This window comes from Tinamus guttatus, unplaced genomic scaffold, assembly GCF_059628265.1.
Source record: "Tinamus guttatus ecotype Peru unplaced genomic scaffold, ASM5962826v1 Tinamus_guttatus_pri_ptg000240l, whole genome shotgun sequence".
Lineage (NCBI taxonomy): Eukaryota > Metazoa > Chordata > Aves > Tinamiformes > Tinamidae > Tinamus > Tinamus guttatus.
Window position 1 is genome coordinate 11,740,701 of NW_028288774.1, and position 21,246 is coordinate 11,761,946.

The 21,246-nt window shown below is 43.5% G+C and overlaps 1 protein-coding gene across 1 annotated transcript; it reads left to right on the plus strand.

The window, feature by feature from the left end:
* Positions 1–386: 386 nt before the first annotated feature.
* On the plus strand, positions 387–15,910 carry SPTY2D1 (SPT2 chromatin protein domain containing 1). Its single transcript, XM_088525864.1, has 6 exons — positions 387–481; positions 10,447–10,561; positions 10,982–12,517; positions 13,000–13,165; positions 13,642–13,719; positions 15,261–15,910. The coding sequence occupies exons 1-6, from the start codon at positions 422–424 to the stop codon at positions 15,355–15,357; spliced, it is 2,052 nt and encodes a 683-aa protein (XP_088381990.1). The 5' UTR covers positions 387–421; the 3' UTR covers positions 15,358–15,910.
* The last annotated feature ends 5,336 nt before the right edge of the window (positions 15,911–21,246 follow it).

Sequence of the window (21,246 nt, forward strand, 5' to 3'; positions counted from 1 at the left end):
GTGACGTCACCAGACCACAGGAAGGAGAGCAAAGCGGGGGAAATACCCCCAAAACCGCGCGCAGGCGCAGACCCCCCGCCCCCCTCCCCCGCAGCAGCTGCGCCGCGGCCGCGGGGTGGGGGGGGGGGCGGCGCCGCGCGCGGGCTCATGAGGCGGCGCCGCCGCCCCCGCCGGGGCTGCCCGGGGCTCCGAGGGGCGTCCCGTCCCGTCCCGTCCCGTCCCGTCCCGTCCCGTGGTGAGCAGCGGCGGCCGCACGGGAAGGGAAGTGACGCGCGGCGGTGACGCCGGCGCGAGGCGAGGTGATATAAGGGGGCGGGCGGCGGGCGGAAGCGAGCGGCGCGGCGGGGAGGGAGGCGGCGGGACCGGCGGCGCTGCGGCCCGGGAGGGGAGGGCAGGGGCGGCCGCGGGCCCGCAGCCGGCCATGGATTTTCGCAACATCCTCGTGGTGGCCTCGGAGCAGCAGGGGCTCAACTCGGTGCCGGTGAGCGCGGGAGGGCGGCGGGGGCCGCTGGAGCCGGTGGGAGGGGGCTGGAGAGGGGGAAGCGCGGGCCCGGCGGCCGTTAAAGCCGTTGGGGAGGACGCGGCCGCGCTGCGAGTCCCACTCGGGCCCTTTTCGCCTCGCAGCGGCGCGGGCGGCTGGCGGGGCCTGGCCGGGCGCGCCGCCGGCGCCGGCTCGCGGGGCTGCGCAGGGGCCGCCCCAGGCGGTGCCTCGCGGTGCCCAGAAGCGCCGGGCCGCGGGGGCGCCGGGCGGGCAGCAGCGCCGCGCCGGGGAGCGGCTCCCGCCTATTGTTTGCTCCGAAAGCAGCAGCCTGCCACGTCCCGGCTGCGGGCCGGGGACAAAGAATGGCGAGTTTGGGCTGAACTCCCGTGCGATTAGTCCCTCCTGCTGCTCGGAGACCGCGGCGGTGGAAATGGGGGCCCCGTGAGCGAGTGTTGGTCTCTTCTCCGCGAGTACTGTGCTAAAGACACCATTTCAGCAGTTTCTAAATCAAGTCACTGGTCTTATATGAATCTGTGAATAATGTTGTTTGTAATTCATGAATGTTATTCATAAATTAACCAATAATGCTTGGCTATGTGACACCTGGCAGTAGGAAGGGCCTGTGGCCACTTGGTGCGTTGAAATATTGGGTTTCATGACTCTGGAAGGGCCTGAACTGCAACTCAGCTGTGCTTATTTGGATAAAAAATATCTTTTGTGCAATAGCCAACAGGTAGGGAAACTCTGGTGCCTGCCTCCTGACTGGTGTTGGAGTTGTGTGTTTCCATGATGAGCTTGTTTCCTGCAGTGCAAACGAGGGAGGTGGTGTTGGGAGCACAGGAACAGGACAGTCTTCCCTTTTGGCGCTGCTGATACCGAGGCCCTCTAGAACTGGGGTTGTCCCAGCGCCTCTGTGCAACTTTGCTGATATTCCCTAGTGTCGTGACCACTGATATAATGTGCACCAGCCATAGGGAAGACACACAGAGTTTACCAGGTGTGATCATGTTTTTAAGTAGCTCTAAAACCTACTTTTCAGTTTTTTAGTGTACTTCTTGGCTCCACATAGAAATATAATTTGCAATATAAACAGAACAGTATCGCATATATGAACATGTGATGGTGTTTAAATGCCTGTTTCTTTGTGACTTAGTTGTGCAACATGTGTTTCTCTGAACTGTTGCAGGATGGTTGTAGTTCTTTGTTTGAAGTTGCATTCTGCCTTCTTGGGAAATTTTAGTTACTGTAGCACTTCTTAATGTCACCAAGTCTTACTAGCCCTGCTGGAGAAGGGAGGAAGTAGCTGCCACGTTCTCTCCCAGATGCGATACCAGGGGCAGTCCCACTCCTTGCGCAGTGCTTGGGGCTTTCCTTGCTGTGCTTGGAAAACACAGGGTCAGCATTTGCTCCGCTAGCTAAGCGCTGAGAGTGAAATTCAGTCCAGGGCTGAGACCACGTTGATTACCTGGCTCTTCAGTGCGTTGGTGGCCTCACTTTTAACTGTATGGGCCTTGGTGCTTGGCACTGTGTGAGGTTGTCTGCGGCTCCTGGGCCTCCTAAGAGTACGCACCAAGTTTTCCCTGATACTTGGATATCTAAGTCACCCCTTCAGGTTACACCTGTGTTTACCTGTTTTTATTCACAGGTTAACACTACTGTGTAAGCACATGAGAAGCATGTAACTAATCTTAAAATATTTTAAGTTAAAAATACAGTATAACCTATTAACCTGATGATGTGTTAAATGAAGAATTTTCCAGAAGTTAGTTCCTTTGTTAATATATCCTGTGATATATCCTTTGTTAATCAGTATATCCCTTTGAGAAGTTTAAGGGGAAATTTGCAATGCACCAAGTTAACTATTTCACTCGGTGATGAAAGAAAGAGTACCACATGCGTGTGGTTTGGAGGAAAAAGTGAAAATTGTAGGGGAAAAAAAGCTATTTAAGAAATAATGTTTTTTTGTGAGTGCTGTATTGTAAAACTGTGATAGTATTGCATCATGTCCCTGTAAAAAGACCTGTGTGTTCAACTCCCTGTGGAAATTCAGATTCGAAAGAAGCATTGCTTAAAATAAGCCTTTTAATACAGTATTATTAGAATCAGATTTTCTTTCTAAATAGTCCATGTATGAATTTGTGCAAAAGTCATTAATGATGTGTTGCTAACAGTTTTCATAGCATTGGCTGAGAAGAGCCTCAGTTACGGGTTTTCCTCGTGTAGCATTCTGCAGAGTTTTCAGTGTTATATATAGCCCTGTAGTTACAGGTGTCTGTGTTCAGCTGTTCACTAGGTTTTGGGTGTGATCTTGTTTTGATTAAGCAGGTTCCGTTATGTGAGTTTACAACTGACTTCATGTTGCACCTTGTGAAGAAACGGACTCAGTCTGGGGTGCAGAGTGAGACAACTTTATTTCCAAACCGACTTCTTTTTATACTTTCTTAACACAAGTGTTGCAAAGCGCACAACCAATCAGCATCTGGCCACCTGCGCGGTTGTCTGGCTTTGTTTCTTTTCTTCTGGCAAGACACGTCGCACACAAGGCAGGGGGAGGTGTTCCTCAGTCCTCGTCTTTCTCGGCTCTGTCCCCCATCTGCTGCAAAGACTGACACCCTTGTGGTTAACTATCTGCTAACAAGGTACTATTGTCTTTGAACAAGCCTCCACATCTCACCCTTCTTTATTTGTTTTTGTTTGAACAGCCATGACTTAATTAAATGATCTATCCTTAAACACATAACAAGAAACAAAGCAGGCACACTAACAATAAACAAAATATACCAAATATCAACAGGCTGTCCTACTAGACAGGTTACAAACGGATTTACTGGACTAGATAATCTTCTGTGGAAATCCCTAAGGAGGGACGGATCCAATTAATAGTTCCCAAAAGTTTTTGAAGATCATTCAAAGTCCTTATGTCTGTCTTTAAGGTCAATGATTGTGGTCGAATTTGATGATCAGAAATTCTCCATCCTAAATATCGCCAAGGCGGACTTTCCTGTACTTTATCTTCCGCAATTCTTAATCCTGCAGCTGATGCTGCTCGCGTAATCTGATGCAGAGCCTCTTCTGCTGTTTCCTTTTGCTCTGCAGCAATCAATATATCGTCCATATCTTCCCATTGGCACAGTACAGGGTGGTATCGGAGTCCATACCATTATCTTAATTTCTCCTATGAAATCTGCGTTGATAACTGCAGGTAACACAAACAGCCCTTGTCTCGTTGTTGAAAATCGCCCAATCAATAGTGCTGCCATTCCTCGCCCCAGGGGGCCGTGGACACCAGTTGGAATTAGCACAACTGATGTATCAGTAATTAGCACTTCTATTGTGGTGGCCAGGTCCACCCCGGCGCTGCCGCTTGTGCTGGCGCACAAGCGGCGGCTGCTTCCCGGTGGGAGCCACTCCGAGGGGTGATTTGCCGTCATGGCGCGACCCCCCGCCGCGCTCCGCTTGAAGTTTCCCGAAGGGGCTAGCGGTCGACCTTCCTTATCAAATTTTGATCGACACTGATTAGCATAGTGTTGTCCTTTGTGGCAGCGCGGACATAGTCCAGGCGCTCCTTTGTTTGCTTGTGTTTTCGGACAGTATTTACGAATATGCCCAAATTGGCCACAAGCAAAACATGGCCTTTTCATAGACATTGTTGCAAATGTTTCGGCCATCAGTGAATATTCATACTGTTTGGTACCGACATTAATACATGCTTTTAGCATGTCATCAATAGTAGGATCCTTTAGTGGCCGCAAAACTCTCTGGCAATCAGGGTTAGCATTCTCAACTGCTAGTTGCTTAAAAATGTAGCTTCGTGCTTGTTCATTATCAATTTGTTTCTCCAGAGCCTCATTAAGCCGATCCAAAAACTTCATATATGGCTCATTCGCATCTTGTCTTATGCTAACAAAAGGTTGTCTTTGTTTACCACTCTCCGGAACGGCCTTAAGGGCCCGGAGAGCAAGTGCCTTAACTTGTTGCAGGCCCTCAGGGGGGATTTCTGCTTGTGCTGTTGTAGCACTGTGATCGCCCTCCCCCATTAGCACGTCCACAGTAACAGCCCGTAAAGGACCTTTTTTCGACAGCCGCTGGTTTTCCTCCCCCTGAGCTCGAGCAAGCTCTCTCATTTTCGATTCCCACATCGTGTATTGCATATCAGTCATAATGAGGCGAAACAAAGTTTTAAAATCATGGGGAGTAAAAACCGAAGAATCACAAAGAGATTGTATAAGGTGGGTGGTATATGGTGCGCCAAGGCCATGATCTGTCACCGTACGTCGCACGTCCTTAATAAGATTATACGACAAACCTTCCCAACGCGGATTCTGGTCTGGTGCACAGATAACGGGAAAGGCTTTCAGCATGCCCACATCCCCCGCCTGTTTTGCTCCTCGTTTTACTGAGGCCCATTTATCGTGAGGATCCGGGGGGTATAGGTCTGGCTCCTTTCCAGGGTCAATAGGACCCGGACCAAAAGGATCATCGTCCTGTTCATCAGGTGGCAGTACCGCAAAGGCTTTTGCAGCACGTTTTCTTTTCTGATTCTCATCAGGACACGATTGAGGTAAAGGAGGCGCGGAGGGGATGGCAGGGGCCCCGATCCCGTCATTTATGTTCGACTGCAACCCACTATGAGATTTCAATATTTCGAGTACAACTCGCCATTGTGGCAACAGGTTAGCAGCAGCCTTATCACCGCGCGTGGCACTATCCCACAGTCGGACCCCAATTTGGTCCCATCTTTCCAGATTAAAAACATTCTTACTATTCACCGAAGGATCGTCTTTAGAAGCCCATGCAAGAACCTTTTGCAGCTCTTCTTCACCTAATTTTTTTCTTTGCGGTTTCAAGTTTTTAGGAGAAGCTTCTAAATCGTCCTTTTGTTCCTTCATTAGGTATGAACCCATAGTTCCCAGCCGCTTACCTCTTTCCTTTCAAGAGGCTTTTAGTGTGCACACAAAGTAAGCTTCCTTTCAGCTTGATCCTTACGCTTCCTTTCAGCGTGATTCCCGGGAGTTCAGCTGGGCGGTGCAACCGGAGAGACAGCTAGTCTTCGTGCCCCACGTTGGGCGCCATTTGTTGCACCTTGTGAAGAAACGGACTCAGTCTGGGGTGCAGAGTGAGACAACTTTATTTCCAAACCGACTTCTTTTTATACTTTCTTAACACAAGTGTTGCAAAGCGCACAACCAATCAGCATCTGGCCACCTGCGCGGTTGTCTGGCTTTGTTTCTTTTCTTCTGGCAAGACACGTCGCACACAAGGCAGGGGGAGGTGTTCCTCAGTCCTCGTCTTTCTCGGCTCTGTCCCCCATCTGCTGCAAAGACTGACACCCTTGTGGTTAACTATCTGCTAACAAGGTACTATTGTCTTTGAACAAGCCTCCACAACTTCAGAAAGACTCAAATCACTGTTACATTGGTGTTTTTTTTGTGTGTGTGGAATTGATATATATTCTGTTATACCACAAAACATTCTTCCAGCATATAAGTGATGTGGTAGGAGTGCTTGGAGTCCTTGGCATGGCAGATGCTTAAATTGCTGGCGTTTTAAAGAACACTGGGAGTATAGTTACAAACCAAAATACTTTTTTCTCACCTTGTGTTTCTGCTGCTATCACCTGTGCATCAGAAATCGGAATGCTGTCATACTGATGGGCGATAGGTCCCTTATGCAGGACCTAGAAAGCAGTGCAGTTAAATCTGAAGCAGAATGGCATTTGGCTGTGAAGAGGTGACCCACAACTGGAACAGCTTGTCATACACGTCAGCAATTGCGATCTCATTTCAAGGCAGACTGATCACGTGTAGCAAGTATGAATCTTTAAGAAAACTTCAGCAAAATTGACAGGTAAATGTAGCTGCCAGGAATTTGTTTCCCTGCTTAGCTTTGTCTGTGTTTTGTTTTTAAACTGTGATTGCTTTAAGTATTTAAGAGGTAGTATCATGGCAAAAAAAAATGCTCAGAGAACCCTGTGTGTTTAAATAGCCTTCCTGTGGAAATGTGATCTGCCCCCTGTGAATGTTTGCCCATAGTTAGCAGAAGCCCTTTGAGAGGAATGTGAAAATGGCTGTGAAGGCTGTTTTTTATCAAAGATTTGTTACAGAATCAAACCGTTTTCAGTTGGTCTTCATACATTTATTATGCAAATAAAACTTGTCTCAAAAGCAGGGCCTAGAAATGTTCTATGCATTATATCAGTATTCACTTGAGGAGCAGAGGGATGTGCAGTGTAACAGGCTGGCAGGGACTGAAGAGGGTTTTTACTCTCAACTTGCTTGTATTTGACACTTAAGGTCCAGGCTCTTGCAAATACTGACTGAAATGTGCAAAACTTAGCTTTCCTTTTCCTAAGCTCCATTCTTGTGTAAGCAGGTGAAAATGGAGACTGCAGTAAGACTACGACAAGGAAGCAGTGAAATATGTTTGTTTTCCTTAAAATGTTGCTTCACAGTGTTTAAAAAATATTTCTGTGGTTTGTTTGTCTGATAAATGTGGCAGTAGCAGTTGCAAAACCTTTATTTTTTTTTTTTTTTAGTAACAAAATGCATGACCTTGTTGAATTGTTTTTTGAGAGCTGGAGAACAGTGCAAGGATGTGGTTAAAATCCGTACAGTGTTAAAGCATTTGCCTCGCAGGAGCTGTTGTAGCCTGAAGAGAGTGAAGCAGATGTGTGTTTGGTAACTGCTGCTAACTCCGCCATAATTGGAATCACAAGTAGTGGAGAAAGCTTTAGGTGCGTGCAGTTAAAGGAAACCAAACTGTGGAGTTGACTGTCACTGACCCCAAAATGGGACCGTCCGAGTGACCCCTGATGTGACAGCAGAGGCCCTGGAAGCGCAAGCGGTGCGGGAGGCCCTTTGCCAGGAAGTGCAGAATGCTGCCCTTCTGGGAGCTATGGAAAGCAGTGACAAAGGTGAGGAGCTGTGTGTGACTTAGCTGTGCTAATGAACCTGCCAGAAAGCAGTTACTCTGCCAGAAAGCTGCCCCCTCCCAATCTGGAGGGTATTAAAGGTCTTTCTCATTGAGTAGAGCCGTGTGTCTCCATGAGCAGTAAGCAAACAACAAGAAAGTTCTGCTATGGCACTGTGCGGGATTCACAGAACTTGCTAATGTGTAAATTGTGCGACAGCCTGTGGAAGCTGCCCAAGGCTGATAGCACAGGTGGGATTACTAGATTGTACAGGCATGTCCATAGCAGCGATGCCTGCTAACACAAGTGTGCTACTTCAGAGCTGACTTATGCAAAATCAAATGCTTGGATATTTTTAATGGCTGCATGTGTAAATATTGTTAAAGAGACTAACTTTGTTGCTAGAGATAGAGACTCTATCCTTTCCTCTCCCTGCCTCACTGTGCCCCACCTCCTCCCCACCCCCCATGTCTCTGGGTCTAATAGTTTATTACTTCAGTTTGTTCTCAAACCCAGTCCTCCTGGTCCTCTTTGGGCTTACCTTAGATGCGGGGGAGGGGGGGGAAGTATCATAAAATCTAGGTTTTACAGTCTAATCTTTGGCACTTGAATTTTAGTATCCAAACAGCTGCAGCTGTCTGGGATCGCACTCCAGCCTTTAAGCAGAAAATGATGAGGATTCCGGCTGGGGACTGTGTGGGGCACCTGTAACCTGCAGGCCTTGTGCATTTCAGGAAAGTTCTGCCTCTTTATTGGTCTCTATGTAATGCAGTGTGCAGGGCAGTGCCTGCTTGGCTCCTGTCAGGTCAGGAGCTGTCACCTGTGCTGCTGGGGCAGGCAGTGAGTGTTCACAGTGCAGCAGCGCTGTGGTCTGGAAAAGCTTGTCCTGCTCTTCGCTAAAGGCTTCTCTTGCTCTGTGTGTCGGTATAAAAAGTCTGATTAGTCCAACTGCTTGGAAAAAAGTGGTGATAGGCCTCTGTTTAGTTTGTTTTACCTGGAATTTGGTGGTGTGTTGTTTTGTGGTGTAAGTAAAAACACTTGGGGCTGTAGAGCAAGTGAAGGCTTCAGCGTCCTTAGGACAGGGAAGCTTAAGCTGGTTATTTTATGCTGTTTCCAAATGAAGGTGAACAAAACATGCATCAACAGAGGTAATGATTCCCAGCACAGGAATTGCTGCGTTTGTCAATGAAACATTAGGCTGGTTTTCACCTGGTAATCAATTTACAGGGAAGTTACTGATAGAAAGATCAAATCCCAAATTTTGCAGAACTTGGCACATTATTGATGGCATGTTTGTCAAGCTGCTTTACAAACCTGTTCCTAGATAGGAGTGTTCAGTGCAGCAAAACAAAGCCTGAAAACTGCTTCCCTATTCAATTCTTTATAAAGCCTCCTGACATGATAGATCTATTTACATTTGTCCTGGCTGTTCAGACTGTTTTCAAAAGTGTTTCTTAGGCCTAAAATGCTTTTGGGAAGGCTCCTATTTGTACTTGTTTTCAAATACTGTGTTCGATTTACTCGGCTAGTGTAGTACACGCTTGTTACCTTGAATTGCTGTTAAGGTGTCTGCTAATTTACCTCCACCTTTTTCTGAAAGAATATTCACTAATAACAACAGGCCTGATTTGCCTCTAATGCTTCTGATGCAGCCTGAGCCTGGCAGGCTGCTCTGGGCTCTGAAGTCAAGGGTTCCCGCTGGCCAGAAATCCCCAGGAAAGATTGCCCTGCGCTTCAGGCTTTGCGAGCACTAAGTTCCTGGAATGCACTATGCTGTAACCAACCAACTCCAGAAAGGTAGGCACGAGGGAGGCCAGGGAGCTACGGCCCAGCTCCAGGAGCAGGTTGGTCCTTGAGACGGCCCCAGCAATTATGGCTGATCCCAGTTGCTTCACTTGTAAGTGCCAAAATCGTTTGGAGCAGGAGTGTCTCGAGGTGGTGCTTGTGTACGGGTTCTGCGCTTGTGTGGTGATCGCTGTGAAGGAGCCGGCTTGGAGCAGCCCTCTAATGGGAAGAGGCTGCATGTCCTTTCCCTTGGGCAGGTAGAGCCCTGGGGTAGCTCTGTAGCTTTCCTTAAGCTTTTCAGAAATTATTGAAGGCAACCAGAACAGCAGTGTTGTAGCTGCCCTCCTTGGAGCCAGTTGTGGCTGCACTTCAGGAATGAACATCTAAACTTTCTGTCTTTGTATTTGTATGTACAAGCTAATACATGATGTTCTGTGTTATTTATATGAAAGTAATCCTAGTATCTATGTATGTGCTGCTGTTCCAAGGAATTCAAAAGGAGAACTGTGGCTTCCATTGCAAGGTGTTCAGATCTCCTGGGATTTATGCTACAGGCCTGTCTGTTTCCACTATTTGGATGTAGATTCTTGTATTATGCACTTTCATGTCATCTTTTTGTTCAGTAAGGTGTGATGAATATAGAAAAACATTTGTACCATTACTGACTTCTGTGCCATATATTTTTTTTTCTTAAAATGTTTTAGTTGGGACTTGAGTTTACAGCTTTGTACTGGTGAGGATCCTAAATTACTATGTAGAAGATCTTGTTTCAACTTCTAATCTAATCTTTTATGATCAACAACCCCCCACCTCCCCACCCCAGGAAAAAAAAAAAAACTTCTAAAATATGAAAGTACTCTTTCTAAACATATATATTTTTCTGCTTTACACCTGCTTTTGGATTTAACTGACTCCTTCCTGTTGTGTCTATTTTTGGCACTATTCCTTTCTGTGTCTCATGGCTTCATTCATCTTCTCTACCCTGTTTTTGTGGCAAGATTTTTTTTGTTCTATTGCTGTTGTAGTTACTGTATCCATTTTCAGGCTAGTGCATGTTACTCAATTTCTTTGGATTTCCTGCCTATCCTTCCTTTGCACAGCTAAGTGCACTGCCAGCCTCTGTGGAAACATGCTCAGTACTGGCTTCATGGTTCAAGTACGTGGCTGTAGGTGGCTGACAAGTCCTAAGCTTCTCGGTTTTAAAAGCTCTTTTGAGATTTACAGCTCTAACTTTTCTAACATTTTTTGTTTGTGTTTTTCTTTGTTGCAGAAAAGATACAGTTTGGCTGTTGGTCCTCCGAAAAAGGTTCCAAAAGTCAAGGGTGTGGAGTCTGCAGCAGTGCAAGCTTTTCTCAGACGGAAAGAAGAAGAAAAAAGGAAAAAAGGTAAGTACTGAAGTTACTTTTCCCTGCCTTTCTCTGCCTCCCCTTAAACATCCAATAGTAAGTTCTGCATGATCATCCTAAAACTTCTCCCTTCTTGAGATATCCCGTGTAAAGTCCTGTACTTGACGCAGTAGTTCCCCTTAGTTTGCATTATTATGCAGAGTCCCTTCTGTTGAATCACCTTAGTGAGTCGTGCAGTGGATTTAATTCTTATCTTTGGATTTAGCTGATACAGGTGGGTTAGGTTGTTTGGGTCCCCTGTCCTCTTACTAGATCTCTGATGACTCTCTGGTCATTGTATCTGTTTAAAAGGTCTGTTAGTTAGATATCTAAAAACTTATATCTTAAATGCTCTAGCAATTGGAAGTAACTGAAGTATAGAATGCTTTTGCCTAACTTTCTCCCAATTTTCTTGTACAGCGCTGGAAGAAAAAAAAAAGAAGGAAGAACTCCTGGCCAGGCGTATTGAACTGAAACATGACAGAAAGGCAAGAGCTATGGCCTCGCGAACCAAGGATAACTTTTATGGCTATAATGGCATTCCTGTTGAAGAGAAGCCTCGGAAGAGGAGGACTTCTGAGAATGTTGCTCAGGTTGCAGAGGCTGAGTGCCCAACAGAGGATGAAACTGAGCAGCCTGAGTATAGTCAGACTGAATCAGAGCATGAGCAAGAGGAGTATGAAGAGAAACCAGCCAAAGCTGCAGTGAAACCAAAGGCACCTCCCAAAAGTGCACCAGCACCTCTGAACTTCACGGATCTTCTAAGGCTTGCTGAAAAAAAACAGTATGAACCAGTAGAAATAAAAGTAGTGAAAAAGATAGAAGAGAGACCCAGGACAGCAGAGGAATTGAGAGAGAGGGAATACTTGGAGCGCAAAAACAAAAGACCAGAAATGCAGAAAGACAAAAAGAAAAGTGAGAAAGAGATTAAGAACCCAGGTGTATCCAATTCTTCAAAAAAAATGACTTCTCAGAAAGAATCTCTAAATGCAAAACTTGGCAAAAGCTTTTTGGATAAACATTCCTCTCCAAAAGGCAGTCTGTCCTCTCTGAGCAGTGTTGATAAGAAATCCAAAGCACCAGCATTGACTGAAAAACACTCACGGTTGTCATCCTCTTCTAAATCCAGTCAAATGGAAAAAGTTAAGACCTCACAAAACGGCTCCTTAAAAAGCTCTACTGGTAGCGCTCAGAGCAAGTCCTCTGTCAATGGTGTAGGAAAATCTGGCTCGGGCACCCGCATGCCACCCTCGAAAGCAGCAGCCAACGGGGTTCAGCGGCCACCAACCACCAAAGAACCCAAACTGAAGAAACCCGCGCAGGCCAAACCGGGCGCTGCCGCCCTCCGGCACGACGCGAGCGCCGGTGCCAAGCGTGCGGGCAGCAGCCTGGGGAAGGGAGGGCCTGGGCACCCGGGCGGCAGCTCAGGCTCGGCACCGGGCCGGCCGGGCAGCGGCCCCAGCGCGGGAGCCGGGCGGCCAGGAAGCGGCAGGCCGGGTGGCAGCACGGCCGTGGGAGCCGGGCGCCCGGGCAGCACCTCGGGTGCAGGACGGGGGCGGCTGCCCAGCGCCTCAGGAGCCGGGCGTCTGGGCAGCAGCTCAAGCGTGGGACTTGGGCGAGCAGACAGCAGCCTGGGCAGCGGCCCAGGCAGGCCTGGCGTGGGCACAGCTGCAGGACTCGGCAAAGCTGGCAGCGGCCCGGGAAGGCCCGGCACTGGCACGAACATGGGGCCCGGGCGACCCGGCAGCGGCCTGGGTGCAGGGCCAGGCAGGCCAGGCGTCAGCCCAAGCGCAGGGCCAGGGCGACCAGGCGGCGCCTTGGGCACACCTCTCAAACCCAAGTGTACTGTTGTATCAGAAACTATTTCTTCTAAAAATCTAGTCCCACGGCCTAGCAATGGGCACATGAATGGAATGAGACCTTTTCAAGGGCACAGACCAGGCTTTCAATCACAAGGTATGGAGTTGTACAGCAAGATAAGTCTTGCAACCTCCCTGATACTTCTTATGTATTTTTGATATGTCTGGGTTGAGGCCAGCGAGGCCCTCTTAGCAATTGTGGATGCAATTAGAAAGATGTAGATAAAATGCCATATTTGCCTTTTAAGGGGTTTTGGAAAGAAATAAAAGGCACTATTTTGGCTACTGCAAATATCTGGAAAAAGCCAGGATTGAAAAATAACGTAGATTTCTATCTATCATACTGGTATGATAGATAGCTTAGAAGTTTAAGCCATAACGAAGCTTAGAGGAAATATTTTCTTTGTGTGTCTTAGAACTGCTAATTGAATTAAGGCAGAACTTTTCCACCTTGAAGCCCAGAGATATATATGAGCCTATGGCACAGCCAGAAGTACTGTAAAAACTCTTGTTTATGAAAAAACTGATGTAGAAAATGACTGTTAGACAAATTATTGTTGTTGTTTATTCCTCGTGTAGGTCTTGGAAGACCTTCTCTCCCCCCCATTAGTTACAAAAGACAGATAGAAGATGATGATGATGACGAATATGACTCTGAAATGGATGATTTCATTGAAGATGAAGGAGAACCCCAAGAAGAAATATCAAAGCATATTCGGGAGATATTCGGATATGACCGGAAAAGGTAAGGTAGCCCAAATTCATGTTGAGATACCACAAAGCTCTTGCAGAAATTATAGTCCAAAGAATAAAACAGAATATTTGAATTGAATGAGTAAAGTCTTGGCATCCATAAATGTTCTTGCAATGCAAAAACTGAATGTTAGAGCCACTGAATTTCTTCAGAATATGTGAAATACAGTTGCTTGCATGCAAACTGCTGAATGCAGTTGTATTAACTCTTTCAAAGGAGGATCTGACTTGGCATACTTGGGTAGGAACTGTTTTAAAACAAAAGTCCCTTATTTGGCTTGTTCAAATACTTTCCTCCTACCTGACAATAGTCATTTTTGTGACTAGGAACTTATATTCTTTCAAAACATTAAAATCTAACAGTAAATGGCAAAACTTTCCTTTTTTTAAAAAAAAAAGGAATGCTAATTCAAAACAGCCGTATATGTTGTCTTCGTAGTATGCTAAACATGAATATTTAACTTCCAGATACAAAGATGAAAGCGATTATGCCTTACGTTATATGGAGAGCAGCTGGAGAGAGCAACAGAAGGAAGAAGCCAGGAGGTAATGCACAGGCTGAAATTTAAGTAGAAACAAGATGGGGCGGGGGGACAGCAAGTAGACTGCTTGAAGTCAGGGAATATTTTGGAGTGGATGCTGGCTGATGAAATATATCCCTGGACACAGGTACTACTATAACTGCAGTTACTACTGTAGCTACTTAGAGCAGAGGTCTTGCTGTTTTAGACAGAAAAAGTTAGGTGCAAAGATTAGTCAGACATCCAGCCTGCCAGTGAATGAGGATAGTGTTTTAAAAAAAAAAAAAAAAAAAAAAGTGTTCATACTGATTGTATACATCCTGCTTATAAAAATATACCAAAGTAAACCCTGAAATATTTCTATAAATAGTAAAAATTGATTAAAATGCTAAACCCTTAAATTTGTTCCAAAAATGGCAATATTCCACTACTTGGAATATTGCAATCTTGGAAAGACTTCTTAAAATTATATATTAAATTACTTGATACAAATATTTTATAAATAGTGTTTTCAAAAAGGCTGGATTTTCATACTGGATTGCATCATAGTTTCAGCCGTAGACTGTGTAAATCCTCACTGGCTATTTCAGAAACCTGGTCTTAACCTTAAAGTTTTTTTAGTGATGGAAGGTACGTGTACAATACAGTTGTCACAGCTTTGCCAAGTTACACTTTTTTTCTAAGGTAGTGGGAAAGATTGGTAATGCACTATGTTACCAGTTTTTTGGGTTGTAGTGATTTTTTTCTCCGTTCATTTGAGGCCAGAGTATTGGAATATTGGAAGGTTGATCTTTAAGCTTAGTCTATGTCCTTATTCCTGCTCTAGGAAGCCACAGAAACTAGGCAGCTAGGTGCTGTGTGTTCTCAGAGCAATTCTCCACATATTCCACCCTTGCTGAAATAAGAGGTTTAGGCTTTTCTTGGAAGGAAGCCGACTGAGGCAGTTCTGTTATGATTGCATGTGAGTGTTAGCTTGGGGAGGATTGATTGGCACTTCAGTAGTTTATTTTCAAAAAACAATTAACCTCTAAAAGTCATTTTTTATAGAGTTGCTGTTTTTTATTGGTGAGAAAAATCAATTTTTCCCGAGATTTGACTGCTTCAGTGATGAGAATCTTGATTTCTTTGAACACCTGTGCTTTTTCTTAAAGCTGTATTCTAAAAGAATACCTGTGATTATTATTACACAGATCATAGAATCATAGAATGCTTAAGGTTGGAAGGGACCTCTAGAGGTAATCTAGTCCAGCCCCCCTGAACACGCAGGGTCACCTAGAGCACGTGGCACAGGACTGCGTCCAAGCGGGTTTTGAAGATCTCCAGAGAAGAGAGAGACCCATCATCTATCGGAAAATCATCAGGAGACCACCCAGGGCATCTGAAGCTGGACACATCTGTGTGTGCATTCAGTGGATGCCGCAGTCTGAAATATTAATTGAATCTAGCATTTTTTTCCTTAAGTCAACTGTGATAATTTTAGGGTTGCTTTTCTTAAGGGAAAATGTAGAAGTCAAATATTAGGTCTTCCAAGTAACATTTTGTAAAGGATCTCCCTTTATTTGGCAGCTTGAGGCTTGGTGTTCAGGAGGACTTAGAAGAATTGAAACGGGAAGAAGAGGAATTGAAACGCAAGAGACAGTCGAAGAAGCTGAGGACACGTTAACTGACTTAAAATGGTGTTGATTACGTTCATTTTTCTGCCACCCTCTGCCTCCATACATCTACATACATACCCTATTTCAGTTTCCATTTGCTTGCTAGAGGGCAAAAGAAATGTGTAAAGGGATGAAAATAATGAAAAGCAAGGCTTTAGTTTAACCTAAATAAGATATTTATTTTTAATACTTGCCAGGGTTGAATTTTTTATGAAGAAATTAGTGCACTAAAGCATATTAAGGGGAAGAAAAATCAGTAAAGACTTCCACTGATGAAATCGCTTGTTCAAGATGCCAGCAGAAATACTGACTAGCTATGCACTGACTTGCAACTGTGTGGGCCCACAGACCAGTAAACCAGTTCTGCATTCACCTCAGAGGAGCATTTTGGTTCCCTCATTTTTGAGGTCTAAAGAAATTGCTTTATATTCTGCTCTCAATCTCCTGAGTTGAGATCCCTCAAAGTATTGAAATAACTTCTGTGCAGAAATGGCTTGAGTGGGTGTAAATTTCAGCTATTGCCACAGATGTTCTAAGCAATAAAGGGCTGACATTTTCTGATTTGAGGACTGTGTGACTTAACCTATTAACAAAAACCCTAGAGCCTCTTATTTCTAACAGTGCATGTCACTCACAAATTGTGCAGTTACAGAAATGACCAAAAATTATGTTGGCTTTTGCTGTGCCTGGAATTTCAATGCCGATCTACTTCAGTATGATAAATGCACATCCTGAAAGATAGGAATTTCCAGTGTTTGTATGTAGCTTGTGGGCTCAAGCTTATGCCTAGCAATTCTTTTCCTGCCCTGTAAATCTTTACAGTTGTCCCACAGTTTTTGCTGCTTTTATAAATTAGGCATACAGTGAACATTTTGTCTTGCATTAAAAATCAAGTATTTTTTAATTATTTGAAATGTGAAGCAGTCACTGAATTAGGTTTACTGTTTGGAAAGAATATCAGAACGAAATTGTGTTACTAGAGTGGCAACTCATTGATATGAATGACTTCATACTACTAACATGTAGCAAATGATTCTGAATGATTTCATGTAACAAGGTAAAATGTTACAGCAGGAGAGTTCAGTTACCTATTTTAATGCCCATATTTGCACATTATTTCCATCTATGCATTTAGAGACTCTTTGCTTCAGTAACTAAGTTTGCTTGCAATTGGCATAGGGGTTCATGCAAGTCTGCAAGGATTGCACAGAGCCCAAATGGCAAATCTGGTGTTCCATTTGTTCCAATTTCCTTTTTTTTTTTTTTTTTCTCTCCCTCTATTTTCTAATGCTCCTGACTTTTCCTGTCAGGAGACAACTCAACAGTGCTGCCTTCAGAAATAGCACTTCAGGCAGCAAGCTGTAAGGGACAACTCTGGAACATGCTTAAGTTTAAATTACTGACCCTTAATGTAAGGAAAAAGCAAATTTGCATTTTTAAGCCACTTTGTTAACGGTGCAGCACTTCCCTGCTGCAGCATAACCCTGATGTGAACTATTTGATGGGTACTATGAACTAACTCAGTATTAGGTGACAGGTGAGGCTAGGTTACCAGAGGAAGGTAGCTCCTTCATAGCTCCTAGGAATTTTCAACTTTTTTTTTTTTTACTAATAAAACAATATTTCTCAGTGTATTTTAAGACCATGCAAAATAGTGTAATCTCACTGCTTATCTATAAATGTGTCATACACTTTCTGCTTAATGGGACCATTTAAAATTGTTTTCTGCTGTAGTTAGAATTATCCATTCAAGACAAGAACTGCTGGGACCATGATCAAGTTACTGGGTTTTTTGTTTTATCGCAGCTGGAGGAAGGCTCTAGGCCTCTGTTGACCCAGATACTTCTCTTGGTTGCAAGCAATTTCCTGCATGGTTGAAAATACAGGCTCTTCTGAAATGCAGGAACTGTATTGACTCAAAATGGGTTCAGTCTGGAATTAAGTCTGCGTTTCAGATGAATGCAAGTTAAATAAAACCCTGATTTTTACTTACCTACGCAGTAGTGATATATTTTAATTCACCACTTGATACAAGATCAGTTAAATTCTTGATCTATAAAGCACTTTGTCATTTGTCTTGTAGATGGTGACTGGAATGCACTCTGCTCTGCCAGCCTCCCTAAAATACTCTATACCTGTGGTTTGCTTCACACAATAATCATTGTCTAATATTTTTACATAAATTTCTTGAATGCATTTGTAATTTTACAATCAACTCTTTCCTCATAATTGGCATGGAATTATAATTGTTCTCAAATGTTGTGAAATTTATACAAATGACTGGGTTTTAATGCCTGCATTTGCCGCATTTATTTCTGTAAATCGGCTAGAAAGTTATGAAGAATCTATTTTGCGTTTTTGTTTTTTCTCAACTCCTGACCTTGTATTGGAAAACATTTACTGTTTACCAGGTAACTCTATTAATACAATGACTAAAACGGGAAGAATGCGTATATTGGTTTATGAGAATCTGATGTTAAGCTAGTGATTTAATTGTATTTAATGAAATTCTGGTTTGTTTTTTAGACTTTTAACTCACTGACAATGTGCCTTTAACTAAATTGTGTCAAAAAATAATTGCTGAATGTAGGAACATAGAGAGGTTGGTCAGTTCCTGCTATCTCAGATTCTATATCCTTAAACTTGATAGCGTGAAATGATGACCTAGTTTTCCTGAAACCCTCGCAGGTCTGGCTTTGCACAATTACAGGAGCTACTTCTTAACCATGATAATGCTAAATCAAATGAAGGGCACTTTCTATTAATGACTACTTTTTTGAAAATGTCTTGTATTTACACTTGAGCTGTACTTACACTTTACAGCAAAGTCTTTTGGAGGCCAGGGTTTTGCATATCACAGGAAGCCTTAGTGTGCAACTCTGTGCTGTGCTTTAAAATAAAAATCTTTCAAGAAGTATATGAGATCTCTATGGAAATCTGGATTTATTTTTGTGTAAAGCCCAAAATATTGTCCAGGCAAACTAATTTTCTATTTTTTTTGCATTTTGTAACTTAATCTAGTAGCTGATGCATATTTCTAGATATAGCATATTTCTGGAGACCAAAACATGTCAGAAAATAAATATATGGAGAGAGACTGGTGTTTAAATTGTGATGAATGTACTTCTATTTATTTTGGTGAGTGGGTGTGATGCAATATTGAAGTGTTAGTGTGTAAATAAGGGTGCTTCTAGTTTTAGCCAATTATTTTTTTCTTTTATTTTGGGGATATCAGTTGTGCACAGTGTCTTTTTACACAATGTGACAAATCAGGTTGAAAACTCTTACTTAGCTTAACTGTTTTCTGGTGTTGTCAAGAAAGTGTACACTCTTGCTCAAACACCAAATGCATATGAAAGTTTTGCAGAGTATGTATACAATAAATTACAGGCATTAAACACTTTCCTGCTATTTTGCATTGGTTTACTTTATGCAAGGATTTTTCAGAGTTATTTTCTGCTGGCTTCTGTTCCAAGCTGTCCCATGAAAGCTTGACTTATCTTCAGGAAGAATTATCGGCACTTTCTCATGCGGTCACCAAGAATTACAAAAATGTAATGGAGTGACTTAAATGCTCACAAAAGATGTAAAAATCGGTAGAGTACCTGGTAGCTTAGACCTACGACATAAATCTGTTTAGATGAATGTGCCTTTTCTCAACAATTTAAAAGCATTTAAGAATGTGAAACTTGCATGAGCCTTTGGGGTCCAAAAAAAAAAAAAAAAAAAAAAAACATTTAGCATACTGTGTGAGTACAATTAATGATGGAAGAGGTTTCTGAAGTAGTAAAGCAGCCTATTGTGCATCGCCTATGACGCTAGCTGGTATTAGTGTCATTCACGCACAGGTAAGTTCCTGGTTGGCCATAGCAAAGGTCATAGTGAGATAAATTATGCTCTTACTCATGACATTCCCAGAGCCCAAGGATTTAGTAAGGAAAGTGCTTCTCTTGCCATTTGTATTGTGCTTGGTCTTCATTTATTCCCAAAGCCTCAGGATCTGGGAGGATCAATCAAGCATACTTAAGAAGTGCAAATTTTGATTAAACCCTTTAATATTTGTCAGTTCAACTTGCAATTTCCATCCCATTGCTATTAAGTTAATTTGGACAGAACACATCAGTGAGTGGTTTTTGTCAATGGGAGAAAATGTTTTGAAATGCCTTTGGAATTGTAGGTTTTGCTTTGCTGAGAGAACCTTTTCCCTTGGCTTTGGTCTAAACTAGTGTAGCTAGAGAGACAGGATACCTCAAGGTAATGAGAAGAATGAGACTAATACTTGGGCTATGCAAGTTCGAGTCACAGTGATGATGCTCCTGTTTTCTCCTTTCCTCCTGTGTGGAGCTGAATGAAATTCACAATGAACACTGTGCCCTAGCACTAGCCGTGCGTTATAGGGAATGTTTTATTTTGCTTTCTTGCTTTGCATCGGAGTAGTTTTAGCTCATTTTCTATGTAATTAGGCATCACATCTCACAGTGAGTATCTCAATAAGGCAAGCTTAACTTCTAGCAAAATACTGTTTGTGTTTGCTTGCTTGTTTTTAATATGGCCAACTCTTAGGGAGAAAGGAATTCTAATAAATAAATGGGGAGTTGGAAGAGTTTGAAGTATTGGGTATCTGCTCAACAAACAGCAGCTTGGAGTTTCCTATTGCCAGCTTGGCAGGGATGTGTGCAAAGTGCCCTAGGTGCACTCAGAAAAGCACAGTATTTCCAGTTCCGCTGGCTTTACCGGGTTATTTGTGTTGAATCTCACTTCAAAGCCGCTCCTGAAGCTGCAAAGTCAGTGTTTAATGTAGGATGTGATTTGGAAAACTTTTTTTTTTTTTTTTTTTTTTTTACCACATACAAACTCTGACTTGATATGAAATCAGAAAGATGCTGGTCAGAACTACAACTAATAGTCACTCATGCTGAGTGTTAAAAAATAAAATAAAAATTACCCTTTCTGTAGCAGATAAAAATTGAATGTCTCCAGTAAGGATAGAACCCAGAAGCCTCCAAGCTCTTTGGGTTGCTCTTTTGGTTTTAAGTTATTTGAACCCTTAAATTGTGCTATGTGACTCAGGGAAGGCAAACACGGGAGCAGCGTGTGGAACCCCTCTGGACTCACGTGCATGCTACTAGACAGAAAGACGCTGTTTTCCATCCTGAAACCACGCACACACGGTGTCCAGCAAAACATGTTTCACTTGAGAGCTGTCTTGGCCAGAGCACCTTCCTCGCTGGCGGCGCTGTCAGTAGCTCTGCATCTGGCTGCGCTCCGCCGCTGCGCTACACCGAGTGCTTCCTGTTCGTGTCCGGTTTCTTTGGCTCTTCGGGGTGAGTCTGTAAACACACACAGTAAATAATCTGCAGTGACTGTCTTAAAAACAGCAGTCATACAGCTAGCTGGGCTAGGGAAGTTGAGGCAATTTGGAATTAGTTTAACAATCTGAAGTACTGAAGGGAAATTCTGCAATAAATGGTAGAGATCATTTCTTGATTTGAGGCAAAAAGCTCAGACTTCTATCTGAAGGATCTGTAGTTTTGGTGTAGGCTAAATGAAAGATTTCCTAAAACCCTTCATAGAAATGTGTCTTTTTATTCTTGAGCGTATATAAGCACCAACAGTGTATGGTTACTATTTTGATTTCTATGATTATATTCGCTAAGTATACACATCGTTTTTAAAAAGTGTGTCTAGCCTGGCTAGGCTACTAGTAACTGTACATATCCATCAGAATTTCCTAGTGTTCTTTACTGTGTAGTAAGGAGAGATTAAAAATTAAAATGCCTGAGACTAAAAATTTAAAAATAATAAATTTTTCTCAAACGTTAGTCAGTGCTACGACTTTGACGAAGTAAAATGATTTTCAAACTGCCTTTTAAAGGGGTTTAGGCAAAAGTCTTTAA